This window comes from Salmo salar, chromosome 19 (assembly GCF_965601325.2).
Source record: "Salmo salar chromosome 19, fSalSal1, whole genome shotgun sequence".
Lineage (NCBI taxonomy): Eukaryota > Metazoa > Chordata > Actinopteri > Salmoniformes > Salmonidae > Salmo > Salmo salar.
The window spans coordinates 34,352,729-34,371,827 of NC_138309.1; the positions used below are offsets into that span (position 1 = coordinate 34,352,729).

Here is a 19,099-nt window from a genome sequence, read left to right on the forward strand (position 1 = left end):
CAACAAATTGAGTCCATCACAGACTGGTAAACAAAACAACCAGGGGTGGCTGAGATTGGATAACCTCTCTAGGGAAGGTGGGACGAAATAGTCCCACCTACGTAACAGCCAGTGGAATCCTGTGGCGCGTTATTCAAATACCTTAGAAATGCTATTACTTCAATTTCTCAAACATATGACTATTTTACACCATTTTAAAGACAAGACTCTCGTTGATCTAACCACACTGTCCGATTTAAAAAAGGCTTTACAACGAAAGCAAAACATTAGATTATGTCAGCAGAGTACCCAGCCAGAAATAATCAGACACCCATTTTTCAAGCTAGCATATAATGTCACATTATTACCTTTGCTGTTCTTCGTCAGAATGCACTCCCAGGACTTCTACTTCAATAACAAATGTTGGTTTGGTTCAAAATAATCCATAGTTATGTTCAAATATCCTCTGTTTTGTTCGTGCGTTCAAGACACTATCCGAAGTGTAAAGAAGGGTGACGCGCCCGACGCGTTTCGTGACAAAAAAATTCTAAATATTCCATTACCGTACTTCGAAGCATGTCAACCGCTGTTCAAAATCAATTTTTATGCCATTTTTCTCGTAAAAAAGCTATAATATTCCGACCGGGAATCTGTGTTTTAGTACAAAGAGAGAGAAAATAAAAACATGGGGTCGCCTCGTGCTTAGCCTCAGTCTCATTGTTCTCTGATAGACCACTTACCAAAGGCGCTAATGTTTTTCAGCCAGGGGCTGCCTCGACATCATTCAGCTTTATCCCGGGTTCTGAGAGCCTATGGGAGCCGTAGGAAGTGTCACGTTACAGCAAAGATCCTACGTTTTCAATAAAAAGAGTCAAGTAGCCCAAGGAATGGTCAGAGAGGGCACTTCTTGTACAGAATCTTCTCAGGTTTTTGCCTGCCATATGAGTTCTGTTATACTCACAGACACCATTCAAACAGTTTTAGAAACTTTAGGGTGTTTTCTATCCAAAGCCAATAATTATATGCATATTCTAGTTTCTGGGCAGTAGTAATAACCAGATTAAATCGGGTACGTTTTTTATCCGGCCGTGTAAATACTGCCCCCTTGCCCTAACAAGATAAACAACTATCTCCACCTGAGTCAGTCAGTCAGTTGTGTTCCTAGTAATCCCAGCATGCTCTCTGTTTGGATTGTCAGCAGGATAGTTTGACCCACTTGACCCCACTAATCTGCAGAGTGATTGAGGCAGGTTGGAGTGAGTGTGACTCTCAGCCTCAGACCGTTTTAGGGGGGGAGTGTTAATGTGGCGGCTAAAGTGCTCAGTCTCATAGCTCACATTGAGCTGCAATCAGTGAGTGGAGGAGAAACATAACAGGAAGATACCACTCCATCAATTCAGTTTATCATAACAGGAAGATACCACTCCATCAGTTCGGTTTATCATAACAGGATTATACCACTCCATCAGTTCTGTTCCCTAACCCTGTAGAGCAGTGTTTTTCCACTCATGCCCTCCTTCATCATTGGGGAACAAGCATTGTCCATGATGCAAACTGTTCAAACCCCTCTTGTTGGTGGGAGGGAAGATTTTGCAGTTTTAAAACTCATTTCCACACCATTTTGCAGGTTTAAATCTCATTTCCACACCATTTTGCACCTTGTACATTCTACTCTTACAAGAGTTAGTTGAAAGTCGAACTGAGTACATTAAAAAATGTATATTGTGTTCAGCAGTGAAGCTGGGTTGAACCCTATTGTATTGGTTAGTGTTGATTATTATGGTTCAGCAGTGAAGCTGGGTGAAACCCTATTGTATTGGTTAGCGTTGATTATTATGGTTCAGCAGTGAAGCTGGGTGAACCCTATTGTACTGGGTAGCATTGATTATTATTGTTCAGCAGTGAAGCTGGGTGAAAAACCCTATTGTATTGGTTAGCGGTGATTATTATGGTTCAGCAGTGAAGCTGGGATAAAAAACCTATTGTATTGGTTAGCGTTGATTATAATGGTTCAGCAGTGAAGCTGGGTGAAACCCTATTGTATTGGTTAGCGTTGATTATAATGGTTCAGCAGTGAAGCTGGGTAGAACCCTATTGTATTGGTTAGTGTCGATTATTATGGTTCAGCAGTGAAGCTGGGTACACCTATTGTATTGCTTAGCGTTGATTATTATGGTTCAGCAGTGAAGCTGGGTTAAACCCAATTGTATAGGTTACCGTTGATTAATATGATTCAGCAGTAAAGCTGGGTTAATTAAACCCTATTGTATTGGTTAGTGTTGATTTTTATGGTTCAGCAGTGAAGCTGGGTGAAACCTATTGTATTGGTTAGCGTTGATTAATATGGTTCAGCAGTGAAGCTGGGAGAAACCCTATTGTATTGGTTAGCGTTGATTATTATGGTTCAGCAGTGAAGCTGGGTTAAAACCCTATTGTATTGGTTAGCGTTGATTATTATGGTTCAGCAGTGAAGCTGGGTTAAAACCCTATTGTATTGGTTAGCGTTGATTATTATGGTTCAGCAATGAAGCTGGGTTAAAACCCTATTGTATTGGTTAGCGTTGATTAATATGGTTCATCAGTGAAGCTGGGTTAAACCCAATTGTATAGGTTACCGTTGATTAATATGATTCAGCAGTAAAGCTGGGTTAAACCCTATTGTATTGGTTAGTGTTGATTATTATGGTTCAGCAGTGAAGCTGGGTCACCCCTATTGTATTGCTTAGCGTTGATTAATATGGTTCAGCAGTGAAGCTGGGTAAAAACCTATTGTATTGGTTAGCATTGATTATTATGGTTCAGCAGTGAAGCTGGTTGAAACCCTATTGTATTGGTTAGCGGTGATTATTTTGGTTCAACAGTGAAGCTGGATGAAACCCTATTGTATTGGTTAGCGTTGATTATTATGGTTCAGCAGTGAAGCAGGGTTAAAATCCTATTGTATTGGTTAGCGTTGATTATTATGGTTCAGCAGTGAAGCTGGTTGAAACCCTATTGTATTGGGTAGCGTTGATTATTATGGTTCAGCAGTGAAGCTGGGTTAAACCCTATTGTATTGCTTAGCATTGATTATTATGGTTCTGCAGTGAAACTGGGTGAAACTCTATTGTATTGGTTAGTGTTGATTATTATGGTTCAGCAGTGAAGCTGGGTGAATACCCTATTGTATTGGTTACCGTTGATTAATATGGTTCAGCAGTGAAGCTGGGAAACCCTACTGAATTGGTTAGTGTTGATTATTATGGTTCAGCAGTGAAGCTGGGTGAAACATATTGTATTGGTTAGCGTTGATTATTAGGGTTCAGCGGTGAAGCTGCGTTAAACCCTATTGTATTGATTAGCGTTGATTAATATGGTTCAGCAGTGAAGCTGGGTTAAAACCCTATTGTATTGGTTAGCGTTGATTAAAATGGTTCATCAGTGAATCTGGGTGAAACCCTATTTTATTGGTTAGCTTTGATTATTATGGTTCAGCAGTGAAGCTGGGCGAAACCCTACTGTATTGGTTAGCGTTGATTATCATGGTTCAGCAGTGAAGCTGGGTTAAAACCCTATTGCATTGGTTATTGTTGATTATTATGGTTCAGCAGTGATGCTGGGTTAAAACCCTATTGTATTGTTTAGCGTTGATTATTATGGTTCAGCAGTGAAGCTGGGTCACCCCTATTGTATTGCTTAGCGTTGATTAATATGGTTCAGCAGTGAAGCTGGGTTAAACCCTATTGTTTTGGTTAGTGTTGATTATTATGGTTCAGCAGTGAAGCTGGGTGAATACCCTATTGTATTGGTTAGCGTTGATTATTATGGTTCAGCAGTGAAGCTGGTTGAAACCCTATTGTATTGGTTAGCGGTGATTATTTTGGTTCAGCAGTGAAGCTGGATGAAACCCTATTGTATTGGTTAGCGTTGATTATTATGGTTCAGCAGTGAAGCTGGGTGAATACCCTATTGTATTGGTTAGTGTTGATTATTATGCTTCAGCAGTGAAGCTGGGTTAAACCCAATTGTATAGGTTACCGTTGATTAATATGATTCAGCAGTAAAGCTGGGTTAAACCCTATTGTTTTGGTTAGTGTTGATTATTATGGTTCAGCAGTGAAGCTGGGTCACCCCTATTGTATTGCTTAGCGTTGATTAATATGGTTCAGCAGTGAAGCAGGGTTAAAATCCTATTGTATTGGTTAGCGTTGATTATTATGGTTCAGCAGTGAAGCTGGTTGAAACCCTATTGTATTGGTTAGCGGTGATTATTTTGGTTCAGCAGTGAAGCTGGATGAAACCCTATTGTATTGGTTAGCGTTGATTTTTATGGTTCAGCAGTGAAGCAGGGTTAAAATCCTATTGTATTGGTTAGCGTTGATTATTATGGTTCAGCAGTGAAGCTGGTTGAAACCCTATTGTATTGGGTAGCGTTGATTATTATGGTTCAGCAGTGAAGCTGGGTTAAACCCTATTGTATTGCTTAGCATTGATTATTATGGTTCTGCAGTGAAACTGGGTGAAACTCTATTGTATTGGTTAGTGTTGATTATTATGGTTCAGCAGTGAAGCTGGGTGAATACCCTATTGTATTGGTTACCGTTGATTAATATGGTTCAGCAGTGAAGCTGGGCAAACCCTACTGTATTTGTTAGTGTTGATTATTATGGTTCAGCAGTGAAGCTGGGTGAAACATATTGTATTGGTTAGCGTTGATTATTAGGGTTCAGCGGTGAAGCTGGGTTAAACCCTATTGTATTGATTAGCGTTGATTAATATGGTTCATCAGTAAAGCTGGGTTAAAACCCTATTGTATTGGTTAGCGTTGATTAAAATGGTTCATCAGTGAATCTGGGTGAAACCCTATTGTATTGGTTAGCTTTGATTATTATGGTTCAGCAGTGAAGCTGGGCGAACCCCTACTGTATTGGTTAGCGTTGATTATCATGGTTCAGCAGTGAAGCTGGGTTAAAACCCTATTGTATTGGTTAGCGTTGATTATTATGGTTCAGCAGTGAAGCTGGGTTAAAACCCTATTGTATTGGTTAGCGTTGATTATTATGGTTCAGCAGTGAAGCTGGGTCACCCCTATTGTATTGCTTAGCGTTGATTAATATGGTTCAGCAGTGAAGCTGGGTAAAAAAACCTATTGTATTGGTTAGCGTTGATTATTATGGTTCAGCAGTGAAGCAGGGTTAAAATTCTATTGTATTGGTTAGCGTTGATTATTATGGTTCAGCAGTGAAGCTGGTTGAAACCCTATTGTATTGGTTAGCGGTGATTATTTTGGTTCAGCAGTGAAGCTGGATGAAACCCTATTGTATTGGGTAGCGTTGATTATTATGGTTCAGCAGTGAAGCTGGGTGAATACCCTATTGTATTGGTTAGTGTTGATTATTATGGTTCAGCAGTGAAGCTGGGTAAAACCTATTGTATTGGGTAGCGTTGATTATTATGGTTCAGCAGTGAAGCTGGGTAAAACATATTGTATTGGTTAGCGTTGATTATTATGGTTCAGCAGTGAAGCTGGGTGAATACCCTATTGTATTGGTTACCGTTGATTAATATGGTTCAGCAGTGAAGCTGGGTAAACCCTATTGTATTGATTAGCGTTGATTAATATGGTTCATCAGTGAAGCTGAACAAAAACCCTATTGTATTGGTGAGCGTTGATTAATATGGTTCAGCAGTGAAGCTGGGTTAAAACCCTATTGTATTGGTTAGCGTTGATTAAAATGGTTCATCAGTGAATCTGGGTGAAACCCTATTGTATTGGTTAGCGTTGATTATTATGTTTCAGCAGTGAAGCTGGGCGAAACCCTACTGTATTGGTTAGCGTTGATTATCATGGTTCAGCAGTGAAGCTGGGTTAAAACCCTATTGTATTGGTTAGCGTTGATTATTATGGTTCAGCAGTGAAGCTGGGTTAAAACCCTATTGTATTGGTTAGCGTTGATTATTATGGTTCAGCAGTGAAGCTGGGTTAAAACCCTATTGTATTTGTTAGCGTTGATTATTATGGTTCAGCAGTGAAGCTGGGTTAAACCCTATTGTATTGGTTAGCGTTGATTATTATGGTTCAGCAGTGAAGCTGGGGTAAAACCCTATTGTATTGGTTAGCGTTGATTATTATGGTTCAGCAGTGAAGCTGGGGTAAAACCCTATTGTATTGGTTAGCGTTGATTAATATGGTTCAGCAGTGAAGCTGGGTTATACCCTATTGTATTGGGTATCGTTGATTAATATGGTTCAGCAGTGAAGCTGGGGTAAAACCTTATTGTATTATTAGTGGTTCAGCAACTCACTTCAGTGTTATACAGAGCCATGAGCACGTGCTGTGCTAACTCGGACTCACCTTGTTGTGCTGTCCTCACTTGGACTCACCTTGTTGTGCTGTGCTCACTCGGACTCACCTTGTTGTGCTGTGCTCACTTGGACTCACCTTGTTGTGTTGTGCTCACTTTGACTCACCTTGTTGTGTTGTGATCACTCTGACTCACCTTGTTGTGTTCACTTGGACTCACCTTGTTGTGCTCACTTGGACTCACCTTGTTGTGTTGTGCTCACTTGAACAGGAAGCTTGCGCAGCGGTCCTTTTTGGGTAAATAAAGTCTGGCATTCTCTGGATTTATGGTGCTTTCAAGACAACTGGAAACTCTGAGAAAAAGAAGGTTGAATTATGACGTCAGTGATCTTCAAGTCAGAGCTCTCATAGAGTCCAGAGTTCCCGACTTGGAATTCCGAGTTGGTTGACCGTTCAAAATGTATTTTTCCAGTCGGAGCTCGTTTTTTTCTGAGTTCCCAGTTGTCTTGAACTCACTGAAGTCAGATTTCCCAGTTCTGAGTTTCCAGTTGTTTTGAGCGTGGCAGAAGTCATGTGTAATATGCCTGTGTGTAGCTGGTGTAGAGGAGTCAGGCGCAGGACTGCAGATATGAGTAATACACATAATTTACTCAAAGAATCACAAAATACAACGCAATAAACGAGCCCACAATAACGGACCGTATTACATATAAACAATCACTCGCTAACAAACATGGGGGAACAGAGGGTTAAATAATGAACAAGTAATTGGGTGAATGAAACCAGGTGTGTAAGACAAGGACAAAACAAATGGAAAATGAAAAATGGATCGGCGATGGCTAGAAGGCCGGTGACGTCGACCGCCGAACGCCGCCCGAACAAGGAGAGGGACCCAACTTCGGCGGAAGTCGTGACATCATGCTTGATTGACAACATGGCCAATGTATTCAACTTTTTCTGACCCATAGTGTTGCATGTGAATGTTTATGTTTTTAAGCTTGGAAAAGAGACCCTTAAACCCAGACTTGGACCACACATCCACTCCACCGAATAGCAGGCAAGTAATTGCTTTGTAACGCCTGCAGTTAGCCACTTATTCCTTCCAAACCACTGATAGTTGAATTTGCGATCTCCTACTTATGGTGTAACTGATACGTTTTTATCTATAATTTCTCATCCTATGACAAGTATTGGAAAGGATGTGCCAGTAGATTGTCGACTTGATTCATGATGATGACTGCTAGGTTGCTAGATAAGATTTTGAAAGTATGATTTTGACATGATCAGTCCAATCAAAGCTACAGTAGATATAACGTGATTTGACGTAATTTTATCTGTGGCCAATGACCTTGAGCCTTCTTGGTTGGGCACTTCTAATGTAAATCAATGGCAGCACCCAAAGGGGGCTTGAACTGCCTTGCTCTTCCTGTAGATTATGTGGTGACATAGTGTCCCCATGAGTGGCAGATCACTGAGCCAATCACAGCACAATTGGAGAACATTACCAACCCCTTTGCTCTGTATTTTCCGCTGGCTGCCCCACCACCACAGAAAGCACTGAGCTAGGCTGAAACACCTGCATTTTGGAACTGCTCCACCACCACAGAAAGCACTGAGCTAGGCTGAAACACCTGCATTTTGGAGCTGCCCCACCACCACAGAAAGCACTGAGCTAGACTGAAACACCTGCATTTTGGAGCTGCCCCACCACCACAGAAAGCACTGAGCTAGACTGAAACACCTGCATTTTGGAGCTGCCCCACTACAACAGAAAGCACTGAGCTAGGCTGAAACACCTGCATTTTGGAGCTGCCTCACTCAGGAAAACAACAAAGAGACCATGTTTGTATGAGGCTTTATTAACTCAATGAAATATCTTTTTTACATTGTTTGCAAACTGATATGTGACACGTATTAATGCCAAAATAACGTGCAAAATGGGCAATAAAATTATAATTATTATGTTGAATTTTTTTTATAACTAAACCGGTGGGGCTCAACGATGGGTCGCCACTTGTGTCTCTGAGGCTGTATCTGTTAGCTCTGTAATGTGCTCCTCTCTCTCCATCTCTATCTATAACCTCTGTAATGTGCTCCTCTCTCTCCATCTCTATATCTATAACCTCTGTAATGTGCTCCTCTCTCTCCATCTCTGAGGCTATACCTCCTATTTACTTCCATCTGAAATTGTGGTTAAAAGTGTCTGCGTTGCTTTGTGTACATGCCACAGCACCCCAGGAAGAGAGATATTCTGTTTCAACTCTTTATTCAGTGTGTTAGTGTCTTTCTCTCTCTCACCCACTGTTACCATTAATTACAAGGTGGTTCTCTCCCTTCTTCCTTTGATCCAGATATGAACAATTGTCCTGCGACATGACCAGTCAGGGGAGTGACTCTCTCTCTCTCTCTTCTTCTCTCCAGATAGTGACGCGTGGTTGTGAGACATCCGAGATGACACTGCGTCGGAACGCCCTGTGCCAGCTGGGTTTCCACGTAAACTTCGAGGGCATCGTGGCCGACGTTGAGGCCTTCGGGTTCGCTTGGAAGGCGGGGCTTCGCCAGGGCAGCCGATTGGTGGAGATCTGTAAGGTTGTCGTTGCAACGCTGACCCATGAACAGATGATCGACCTGCTGAGGACCTCCACCACCGTCAAGGTGGTCATCATCCAGCCTCATGATGATGGAGCACCACGCAGGTAACCCTTTAGCCTCTAACCCCTTCCATCACTCACCCTTAACATTGACCTCTGCTGACCCCTCATACTCTACCCTCTCCTCCCTCAGTGACTCATTGAAGCTAAATGTGCTTCTCTTTTGACTTGAATGCAGAGCAGTCCATCTGTGGTCCATCTGTGTTGTGTTATAGGAGACAGGAGGAGAGGTCCATCTGTGTTGTGTTATAGGAGATAGAAGGAGAGGTCCATCTGTATTGTGTTATAGGAGACAGAAGGAGAGATCCATCTGTATTGTGTTATAGGAGATAGGAGGAGAGGTCCATCTGTGTTGTGTTATAGGAGACAGAAGGAGAGGTCCATCTGTGTTGTGTAATAAGAGATAGAAGGAGAGGTCCATCTGTGTTGTGTTATAGGAGGAGAGGTCCATCTGTGTTGTGTTATAGGAGACAGAAGGAGAGGTCCATCTGTGTTGTGTTATAGGAGACAGAAGGAGAGGTCCATCTGTGTTGTGTTATAGGAGACAGGAGGAGAGGTCCATCTGTGTTGTGTTATAGGAGACAGAAGGAGAGCTCCATCTGTGTTGTGTTATAGGAGACAGAAGGAGAGATCCATCTGTGTTGTGTTATAGGAGACAGGAGGAGAGGTCCATCTGTGTTGTGTTATAGGAGATAGAAGGAGAGGTCCATCTGTGTTGTGTTATAGGAGATAGAAGGAGAGGTCCATCTGTGTTGTGTTATAGGAGACAGAAGGAGAGGTCCATCTGTGTTGTGTTATAGGAGACAGGAGGAGAGGTCCATCTGTGTTGTGTTAAAGAAGGAGAGGTCCATCTGTGTTGTGTTATAGGAGACAGGAGGAGAGGTCCATCTGTGTTGTGTTATAGGAGACAGAAGGAGAGGTCCATCTGTGTTGTGTTATAGGAGATAGAAGGAGAGGTCCATCTGTGTTGTGTTATAGGAGATAGAAGGAGAGGTCCGTCTGTGTTGTGTTATAGGAGGAGAGGTCCATCTGTGTTGTGTTATAGGAGACAGGAGGAGAGGTCCATCTGTGTTGTGTTATAGGACTCCCCCGCCTCCCCCTTAGTCCTCCCTGACTCTCCCCTCACACCTCCCTCACTACCCCCTGACTCTCCCCTCACTCCTCCCTGACTTCCCCCTGAATCCCCCCTGAATCCCACTCACTCCCCCGCCTCCCCCTTAGTCCTCCCTGACTCTCCCCTCACACCTCCCTCACTACCCCCTGAATCCCCCCTAAATCTCTCTGACTCCCCCCTGACTCTCCCCGCCTCCCCCTCTCACTCGACACCTTGTAGAGTCCATGCCTTGACAAATTGAGGCTGTTCTGAGGGCTGTAGGGGGTGCAAATCAATATTACGGAGATGTTTTTAAGGTTTTGTATACTCAGTGTTTTTATTTTTAAGCATTTTAAATCATATTAATTTAATGACCTTTTAAATGGTGATGAGGCCAGGCTGCCACAGAAATATATATAAAAATGTAAACCAAATTAAATATATATATTTTATATACGGTTGAAGTCAGAAGTTTACATACACCTTGCCCAAATACATTTAAACTCAGTTTTTCACAATTTCTGACATTTAATCCTAGTAGAAATTCCCTGTTTTAGGTCAGTTAGGATCACCACTTTATTTGAAGAATGTGAAATGTCAGAATAATAGTAGAGAGAATCATTTATTTCAGCTTTTATTTATTTCAGCTTTTATTTCTTTCATCACATTCCCAGTGGGTCAGAAGTTTACATACACTCAATTAGTATTGGGTAGCATTGCCTGTAAATTGTTTAACTTGGGTCAAACGTTTCGGGTAGCCTCCCACAAGCTTCCCACAATAAGTTGGGTGAATTTTGGCCCATTCCTCCTCACAGAGCTGGTGTAACTGAGTCAGGTTTGTAGGCCTCCTTGCTCGCACATGATTTTTCAGTTCTGCCCACAGATTTTCCAGCCTCATGATGCCATCTATTTTGTGAAGTGCACCAGTCCCTCCTGCAGCAAAGCACCCCACAACATGATGCTGCCAGCCCGTGCTTCACAGTTGGGATGGTGTCCTTCGGCTTGAAAGCCTCCCCCTTTTTCCTCCAAACCTAACGATGGTCATTATGGCCAAACAGTTCTATTTTTGATTCATCAGACCAGAGGACATTTCTCCAACAAGTACGATCTTTGTCCCCATGTGCAGGTGCAAACTGTAGTCTGGCTTTTTTATGGAGGTTTTGGAGCAGTGGCTTCTTCCTTGCTGAGAGGCCTTTCAGGTTAAGTCGATATAGGACTTTTAATGTGGATATAGATACTTTTTGTACCTGTTTCCTCCAGCATCTTCACAAGGTCCTTTGCTGTTGTTCTGGGATTGATTTGCACTTTTCGCACCAAAGTACGTTCATCTCTAGGAGACATAACGCATCTCCTTCCTGAGCGGTATGAAAGCTGCGTGGTCCCATGGTGTTTATACATGCATACTATTCTTTGTACAGATGAAATTGGTACCTTCAGGTATTTGGAAATTGCTCCCAAGGATGAACCAAACTTGTGAAGGTCTTGGTTGATTTCTTTTGATTTTCCCATGATGTCAAGCAAAGAGGCAATGAGTTTGAAGGTAGGCCTTGAAATACATCCACAGGTACACCTCCAATTGACTCAAATGATGTCAATTAGCCTATCAGAAGCTTCTAAAGCCATGGCATTATTTTCTGGAATTTTCCAAGCTGTTTAAAGGCACAGTCAACTTAGTGTATGTTAACTTCTGACCCACTGGAATTGTGATACAGTGAGTTATAAGTGAAATAATCTGTCTGTAAACAATTGACGCAAAAATGACTTGTGTCATTCACAAAGTAGATGTCCTAACCAATTTGCCAAAACTATAGCTAGTTAACAAGAAATGTGTGGAGTGGTTGAAAAATGAGTTTTAATGACTCCAAACTAAGTGTATGTAAACTTCCAACTTCAACTGTATATTTATATATATATTTTTCTCCAGAAAAGCCCTGGCGCTCAACACAGGGTGCATTGGCCAATTCCATGACAACTTCGGCTTTAGCTTGCTTATATAGAGCAGGTACTTCCTGTTTGCTGATATGGGTGGGAGAGGGAAGTTCGTAACGTGGGTCGAGCACTTTCATGAGGTGCTGAAACCCCGTATTCTCGACCACTGAGAATGGCCTCATATCTGCGGCTATAAACTTAACATTATCGCTCTTGTCATTTATTTGGCCCGGTCAGAATCAGCTGCAAAGGGCTTCGGTGGAAGGAATACTGGGGTGATGTGTCCGTAAATGTTTCAAACGTTTCAACATGTTTGAGGTGTTGGCAGCTGCATGGGCTATTCTCATTGGGGGGAATTCCGACCCCAGTTAACTTAAGGCTAGGCGTCCTGCTAGCGGGACACCTGTCGACAACATCCGGTGAAATTGGAGGGCGTGCAAATCAAATAAATTATCGTAATATTAAACATTTATAAACATACAAGTATCTTATATCGTTTAAAAGCTTAAATTCTTGTTAATCTAACTGCATTGTCCGATGTACAAGAGGCTTTACAGCGAAAGCATACCATGCGATTGTTTGAGGACGGCACCCCACATCAAAATATTTTTCAACCAGCACAGGCTTCATAAAATCACAAATAGTGATTAAATAAATCACTTACTTTTGAAGATCTTCCTCTGTTTCCAATCCCAAGTGTCCCAACATGAATGGTCGTTTTGTTGTTCTTCTTTATATCCCAAAAAGTCAGTTTAGTTGGCGCCATCGATTTCAGTAATCCACTCGTTCAACATGCAGACAAAGGAGTCCAAAAAGCCACCTCTAAACTTTGTTCAAACAACTCAAACTACGTTTCTATACAATCCTCAGGTACCCTAAAATGTCAATAAACTATAATATTACATACGGAAATGAGTATATTCAATAGAAAAGTAAAATTAGTAAGGGCTTGTCCTCTTCGTCGCGTGCCAACAGACTGATATTGTACCGGGACTGTTTGTACAAAAACTCCAAATTATTGCTCGTTTTTTGAAGAAACAATGAACAAAGACTGTTGACATCTAGTGGAAGCCATAGGAATTGCAATCTGGGAGCTGGAATTACATAGAACCCATAGCTTTCCATTATAAGAGCCTTGCAGCTCAAAAAAAATAATAATAATTCAATGAAATTTTTGGGGAAAAAAAGGCAAACTCAGCTCCATCATTCATTGAATCAGATGGCTTATTCATGACAAAACTAACTGATATTGCCAACTACTTTAACCCTTGTGTGGTTTTCAGGTCTGTGGGACCCATATTCAATGTTTAGTAGAAGAAAAATGTGTATGTGTATTCCTCCTCGCTGGGCCTGCTGGTTCAACATAGCATCAAGAACCTGTCTGTCTCCCACAAAACTATTTTATATTTATTTAACCAGGCAAGTCTTAAGAACAAATTCTTATTTACAATGACAGCCTACCGGGGTACAATGGGTTAACTGCCTTGTTCAGGGGCAGAACGACAGAGTTTTACCTTGTCAGCTCAGGGATTCGATCTAGCAACCTTTCTGTTACTGGCCCAACGGCTCTTACCACTAGGCTACCTGCTGCCCCACAATGTCTTGCTGGAATCTGCACAATGTTATTACAATCCATTATTTCGATACGTTGTAAAAAATTCTGTATTTTTCCACACTCTACCCCAGCCAGGTGAAAACTGGGGGAGGGACACAACAAATAAATAGCTTTGTATGTGTGGCTCCTTACCACAATCAATCAGTATGGCAAAAATAATCTCTGCTTAGAAATAATTGTTGCAGAGAGAGAAGCTAGTGTGGAAGGAGCGTCTTCCACTTTGAAAGATGAAGAATGTTCTGAATATGAGGATCATGTCTCTGTCAATTCGGAGTCTGACAGTGAGTTGGAAGAAGAGGATGAGATTGACCCTCAGCCAGCCCCAGGACCAGCCCATCAGCAGCCAGGACCAGCCCATCAGCAACCATCCTCAGGAACAGCCCGTCAGCAACCAGCTCATCAGCTGCCTGCAGGAGGAGAAATATGGATGTAAAAAAATTGTGAAATTGAATGGTCTTCTTGCCCAAGGAATCAGCCATCCGCATGGCTGCCAATGTGATAATAATGCAGCCAAGGCTGACATGGATGGCGGTTACTAATGTGCAGGACATAAAGTCTTCTTTTGAACTATTCATCCCAGACACCATCCAGGAAATCATTCTGAACTGCACTAATTTGGAGAGAAGGTGTGTTTTTGGAGAGAGATGGACCAAAGTAATTTACATGCATACTTTGGGGTTCTTATCCTTGCTGGTATTTTCAGATCCAATGTGGAATCCACAGAATCCCTGTGGGATGCAGAAACTGGCCAATAATTTGTCAGTGTGACAATGTCTCTGGAAAACTTTTACATTATCTCCAGGATTATCCTCTTCGATAACCGAGACACCAGACCAGCTCGGTGTCAGAGAGACAAGCTAGCTGCAATCAGGTCAGTGTGGGGCAAGTGGGTGGACCGCCTTCCCCTGTTTTACAACCCTGGGCCCAACGTTACTGTTGATGAGCAGTTTCTGTCATTTACGGGCCGCTGCCCCTTCCTTCTAAACCCGCAAAATATTTGAGTAAAGCCAGTGTGTAAATAATTATGAATAGATCCACCATTGAGCACAAAAACAACACTTGTTACAGAATATTTTACATAGAAATAACATCTGTCAGACAAACCATGCCTGACAACATGATCCAATAAGACAGAAAAATAGAAGAACATTTAAAGGCTGTGGACATTGTATGCGGATGACGCAACAGTATACATGTCAGCTACTAAAAGTGTTGTATTTGGGACAAAACATTCACTAATCCCTAAACCTCAACTAAATCCTAAACTGCTTGGAGTAACCCTGGATTGTAAACAGTCATGGTCAGAACATATTGATACAAATCAAATTAAGTTTTATTGGACACATACACATATTTAGCAGATGTTATTGCTGGTGTAGCGAAACACTTATGTTCCTAACTTCAACAGTGAAGTAATATCTAACAATACACACATCTGAAAGCAAAATAATGGAATTAAGAAATATATAAACATAGACTAAAATACAGTAGAATATAAGAGAATAAAGTATGGCAAAGTCGCTCTTTGCCATGCAAATGAACTGAATCCCTCCAAAAAACATGTCAGCCCTGCCACAAAAGGACCAGCTGACATCATGTCAGTGATTCTCTTGTTAACACAGGTGTGAGTGTTGACAAGGCTGGAGATCACTCTGTCATGATTATTGAGTTCGAATAACTGACTGGAAGCTTCAAAAGGAGGGTGGTGCTTGGAATCATTGTTCTTCCTCTGTCAACCATGCGAAACACGTGACGTCATCATTGCTTTGCACAAAAAGGGCTTCACAGGCAAGGATATTGCTGCCAGTAAGATTGCACCTAAATCAACGATTTATCGGATCATCAAGAACTTCAAGGAGAGCGGTTCAATTGTTGTAAAGAAGGCTTCAGTGCGCCCAAGGAAGTCCAACAAGCGCCAGGACCATCTCCTAACGTTGATTCAGCTGCGGGATCGGGGCACCACCCGTACAGAGCTTGCTCAGGAATGGCAGCAGGCAGGTGTGAGTGCATTTGCATGCACAGTGAGGCGAAGACTTTTGGAGGATGGCCTGGTGTCAAGAAGGCCAGCAAAGAAGCCACTTCTCTCCAGGAAAAACATAAGGAACAGACTGATATTCTGCAAAAGTTACAGGGATTGGACTGCTGAGGACTGGGGTAAAGTCATTTTCGCTGATGAATCCCCTTCCCGTTTGTTTGGGGCATCCGGAAAAAAGATTGTCCGGAGAAGACAAGGTGAGTGCTACCATCAGTCCTGTGTCATGCCAACAGTAAAGCATCCTGAGACCATTCATGTGTGGGGTAGCTTCTCAGCCAAGGGAGTGGGCTCACTCACAATTCTGCCTAAGAACACAGCCATGAATAAAGAATGGTACTAACACATCCTCCGAGAGCAACTTCTCCCAACCATCCAGGAACAGTTTGGTGACAAACAATGCCTTTTCCAGCATGATGGAGCACCTTGCCATAAGGCAAAAGTGATAACTAAGTTGCTCGGGGAACAAAACATCAATATTTTGGGTCCATGGCCAGGAAACTCCCCAGACCTTAATCCCATTGAGAACTTGTGGTCAAACCTCAAGAGGTGGAGAAACAAAAACGCACAAATTCTGACAAACTCCAAGCATGGATTATGCAAGGATGGGCTGCCATCAGTCAGGATGTGGCCCAGAAGTTAATTGACAGCACGCCAGGGTGGATTGCAGAGGTCTTGAAAAAGAACAGTCAACACTGCAAATATTGACTCTTTGCATCAACTTCCCTGGCCTTCCCTGTGGCTCAGTTGGTAGAGCATGGTGTTTGCAACGCCAGGGTTGTGGGTTCGATTCCCACGGGGGGCCAGTACGAAAAAAAATAAGGGAAGAAAAAATGAAATGTATACATTCACTACTGTAAGTCGCTCTGGATAAGAGCGTCTGCTAAAAAAATTATAATAATAAAAAAAAAAACATGTAATTGTCTATAAAAGCTTTTGACACTTATGAAATGCTTGTAATTACTCTTCAGTATTCCATAGTAGCATCTGACAAAAATATCTAAAGACACTGAAGCAGCAAACTTTGTGAAAATTAATATTTGTGTCACTCTCAAAACTTTTGGCCACAACTTTACAGTTGAAGTTGCAAGTTTACATACACTTAGGTTGGAGTCAATAAATCTCCACAAATTTTTTGTTAACAAACTATAGTTTTGGCAAGTCGGTTTGGACATCTACTTTGTGCATGACAGAAGTCATTTTTCCAAAAATTGTTTACAGACAGATTATTTCACTGTATCACAATTCCAGTGGGTCAGAAGTTTACATACACTAAGTCGACAGTGCCTTTAACCTGTTGTGGTATAGGGGGCGATGAGAAGATGCCATGCAGGAAGTGGCCTGTCTGACAATTTCTTGCCCTTCTTGATTATCTCTATCCATTACAGAGGATCTCTGCTAATACGTGACACTTCCTACGGCTCCCATGGGCTCTGAGAAGGCGACAAAAAGCTGAATCGTGGCTTTGCAGGCTCTGGTTGAAAAAAAGTAGCGCGTTTGGGTAGTGGCTGGTTATAGTACTGTGAGACTCAGGCACGTGCCCGCGTCGACCGAATGCTTTGTTTTCTTTCCTCTGTTTACCTAAACGCAGATTCCCGGTCGGAATATTATCGCTTTTTTACGAGAAAAATGGCATAAAAATGGATTTTAAACAGCGGTTGACATGCTTCGAAGTACGGTAATGGAATATTTAGAATTTTTTTGTCACGAATTGCGCCATGCTCGTGACCCTTATTTACACTTCGGATAGTGTCTTGAACGCACGAACAAAACGCCGCTATTTGGATATAACGATGGATTATTTTGGACCAAACCAACATTTGTTATTGAAGTAGCAGTCCTGGGAGTGCATTCTGACGAAGACAACAAAGGTAATCAAACTTTTGTAATAGTAAATCGGAAATTGGTCAGGGCTAAACTTGGTGGGTGTCTAAATAGCTAGCCGTGATGGCTGGGCTATGTACTCAGAATATTGCAAAATGTGCTTTCACTGAAAAGCTATTTTAGAAATCGGACACCTCGATTGCACAAAGGAGTTCTGTATCTATAATTCTTAAAATAATTGTTATGTTTTTTGTGAACGTTTATCGTGTGTCACGGCTATCGTCGGTGAAGGAGGACCAAAATGCAGCAGGACTGTGTTTGTTCATTTTGAACATTTATTAAATCAAAATGAACACAAAAACAACAAACAAGAGAACGAACGATCCACAGACAGTCTGGCAAGGCACAAGGCTAAACACAGAACAATCTCCCACAAACACACAGACAAACACACCCAACTAATATAGGACTTCCAATCAAAGGCAACACCACACAGCTGCCTTCAATTGGAAGTCCACCCCAATTAACTCTACATAGAAACACACTTACTAGACTACGCATAGAAATACATAAACATAGACCATAAACCAAAAACCCGGAAATACTAAATCAAACACCCTTTTACCAAAACACCACCCCGGACCACATAAAACAAATACCCTCTGCCACATCCTGACCAAACTACAATAACAATTAACCCTTATACTGGCCAGGACGTGACAGTACCCCCCCCCCCCCCCCCTTAAAGGTGCTAACCCCGGAAGCACCTTAAAAAAAATAAAAAAAACAACCCCAAACAACAAAATTAAAATTCTACTACTCAAGGGAGGGAAGGGAGGGTGGCTGCCGTCAACAACGGCACACCCCCCCCCCCAACCCACCTATATCTGGAGGTGGCTCCGGTTCTGGCCGTTGCAGGCAGTCGGGCCACTCTGGCAGCTCGGGCCAGTCTGGGCAGTCTGGCAGCTCGGGACAGTCTGGCAGCTCGGGACAGTCTGGCAGCTCGGGACAGTCTGGGCAGTCTGGCAGCTCGGGACAGTCTGGGCATTCTGGGCAGTCTGGCAGCTCGGGACAGTCTGGCAGCTCGGGACAGTCTGGGCAGTCTGGCCACTCCGGCGGTTCAGGGCAGTCTGGCCACTCCGGCGGTTCAGGGCAGTCTGGCGGGCAGCTCTGGCGACTGTTGACTGGCGGGCAGCTCTGGCGACTGTTGACTGGCGGGCAGCTCTGGCGACTGTTGACTGGCGGGCAGCTCTGGCGACTGTTGACTGGCGGGCAGCTCTGGCGACTGTTGACTGGCGGGCAGCTCTGGCGACTGTTGACTGGCGGGCAGCTCTGGCGACTGTTGACTGGCGGGCAGCTCTGACGACTGTTGACTGGCGGGCAGCTCTGACGACTGTTGACTGGCGGGCAGCTCTGACGACTGTTGACTGGCGAGGCTGGGTTTACGCACTTGAAGCCTGGTGCGTGGTGCTGGTACTGGGCGTACCAGATTGTGAACACGCACCTCCAGGCTAGTGCGGGGAGCGGGAACAGGACGAGTCGGACTGGGTTGACGCTCTTCCGGGTCCGCACGAGAGACAGGAGCTGGAAACCCAGGGCTATGGAGGCGCACAGTCGGTCTTGATCTTACCTCCTGCACAACCCGTCTTGGCTGGATGGAACTAGTAGCCCTGTACGAGTGGGGTGCTTGTAC

At 43.0% G+C, this 19,099-nt stretch overlaps 1 protein-coding gene across 1 annotated transcript in view; it reads left to right on the forward strand.

Moving 5' to 3' along the window:
• sipa1l2a (signal-induced proliferation-associated 1like 2, genome duplicate a) overlaps nucleotides 1-19,099 on the forward strand; it is a 735,281-nt gene that overhangs the window by 613,884 nt on the left and 102,298 nt on the right. Inside the window, exon 12 of the mRNA XM_082965719.1 lies at nucleotides 8,684-8,958. Within this exon, the coding sequence (XP_082821845.1) occupies nucleotides 8,684-8,958 (275 nt within the window). The remainder of the gene's footprint in view (nucleotides 1-8,683; nucleotides 8,959-19,099) is intronic.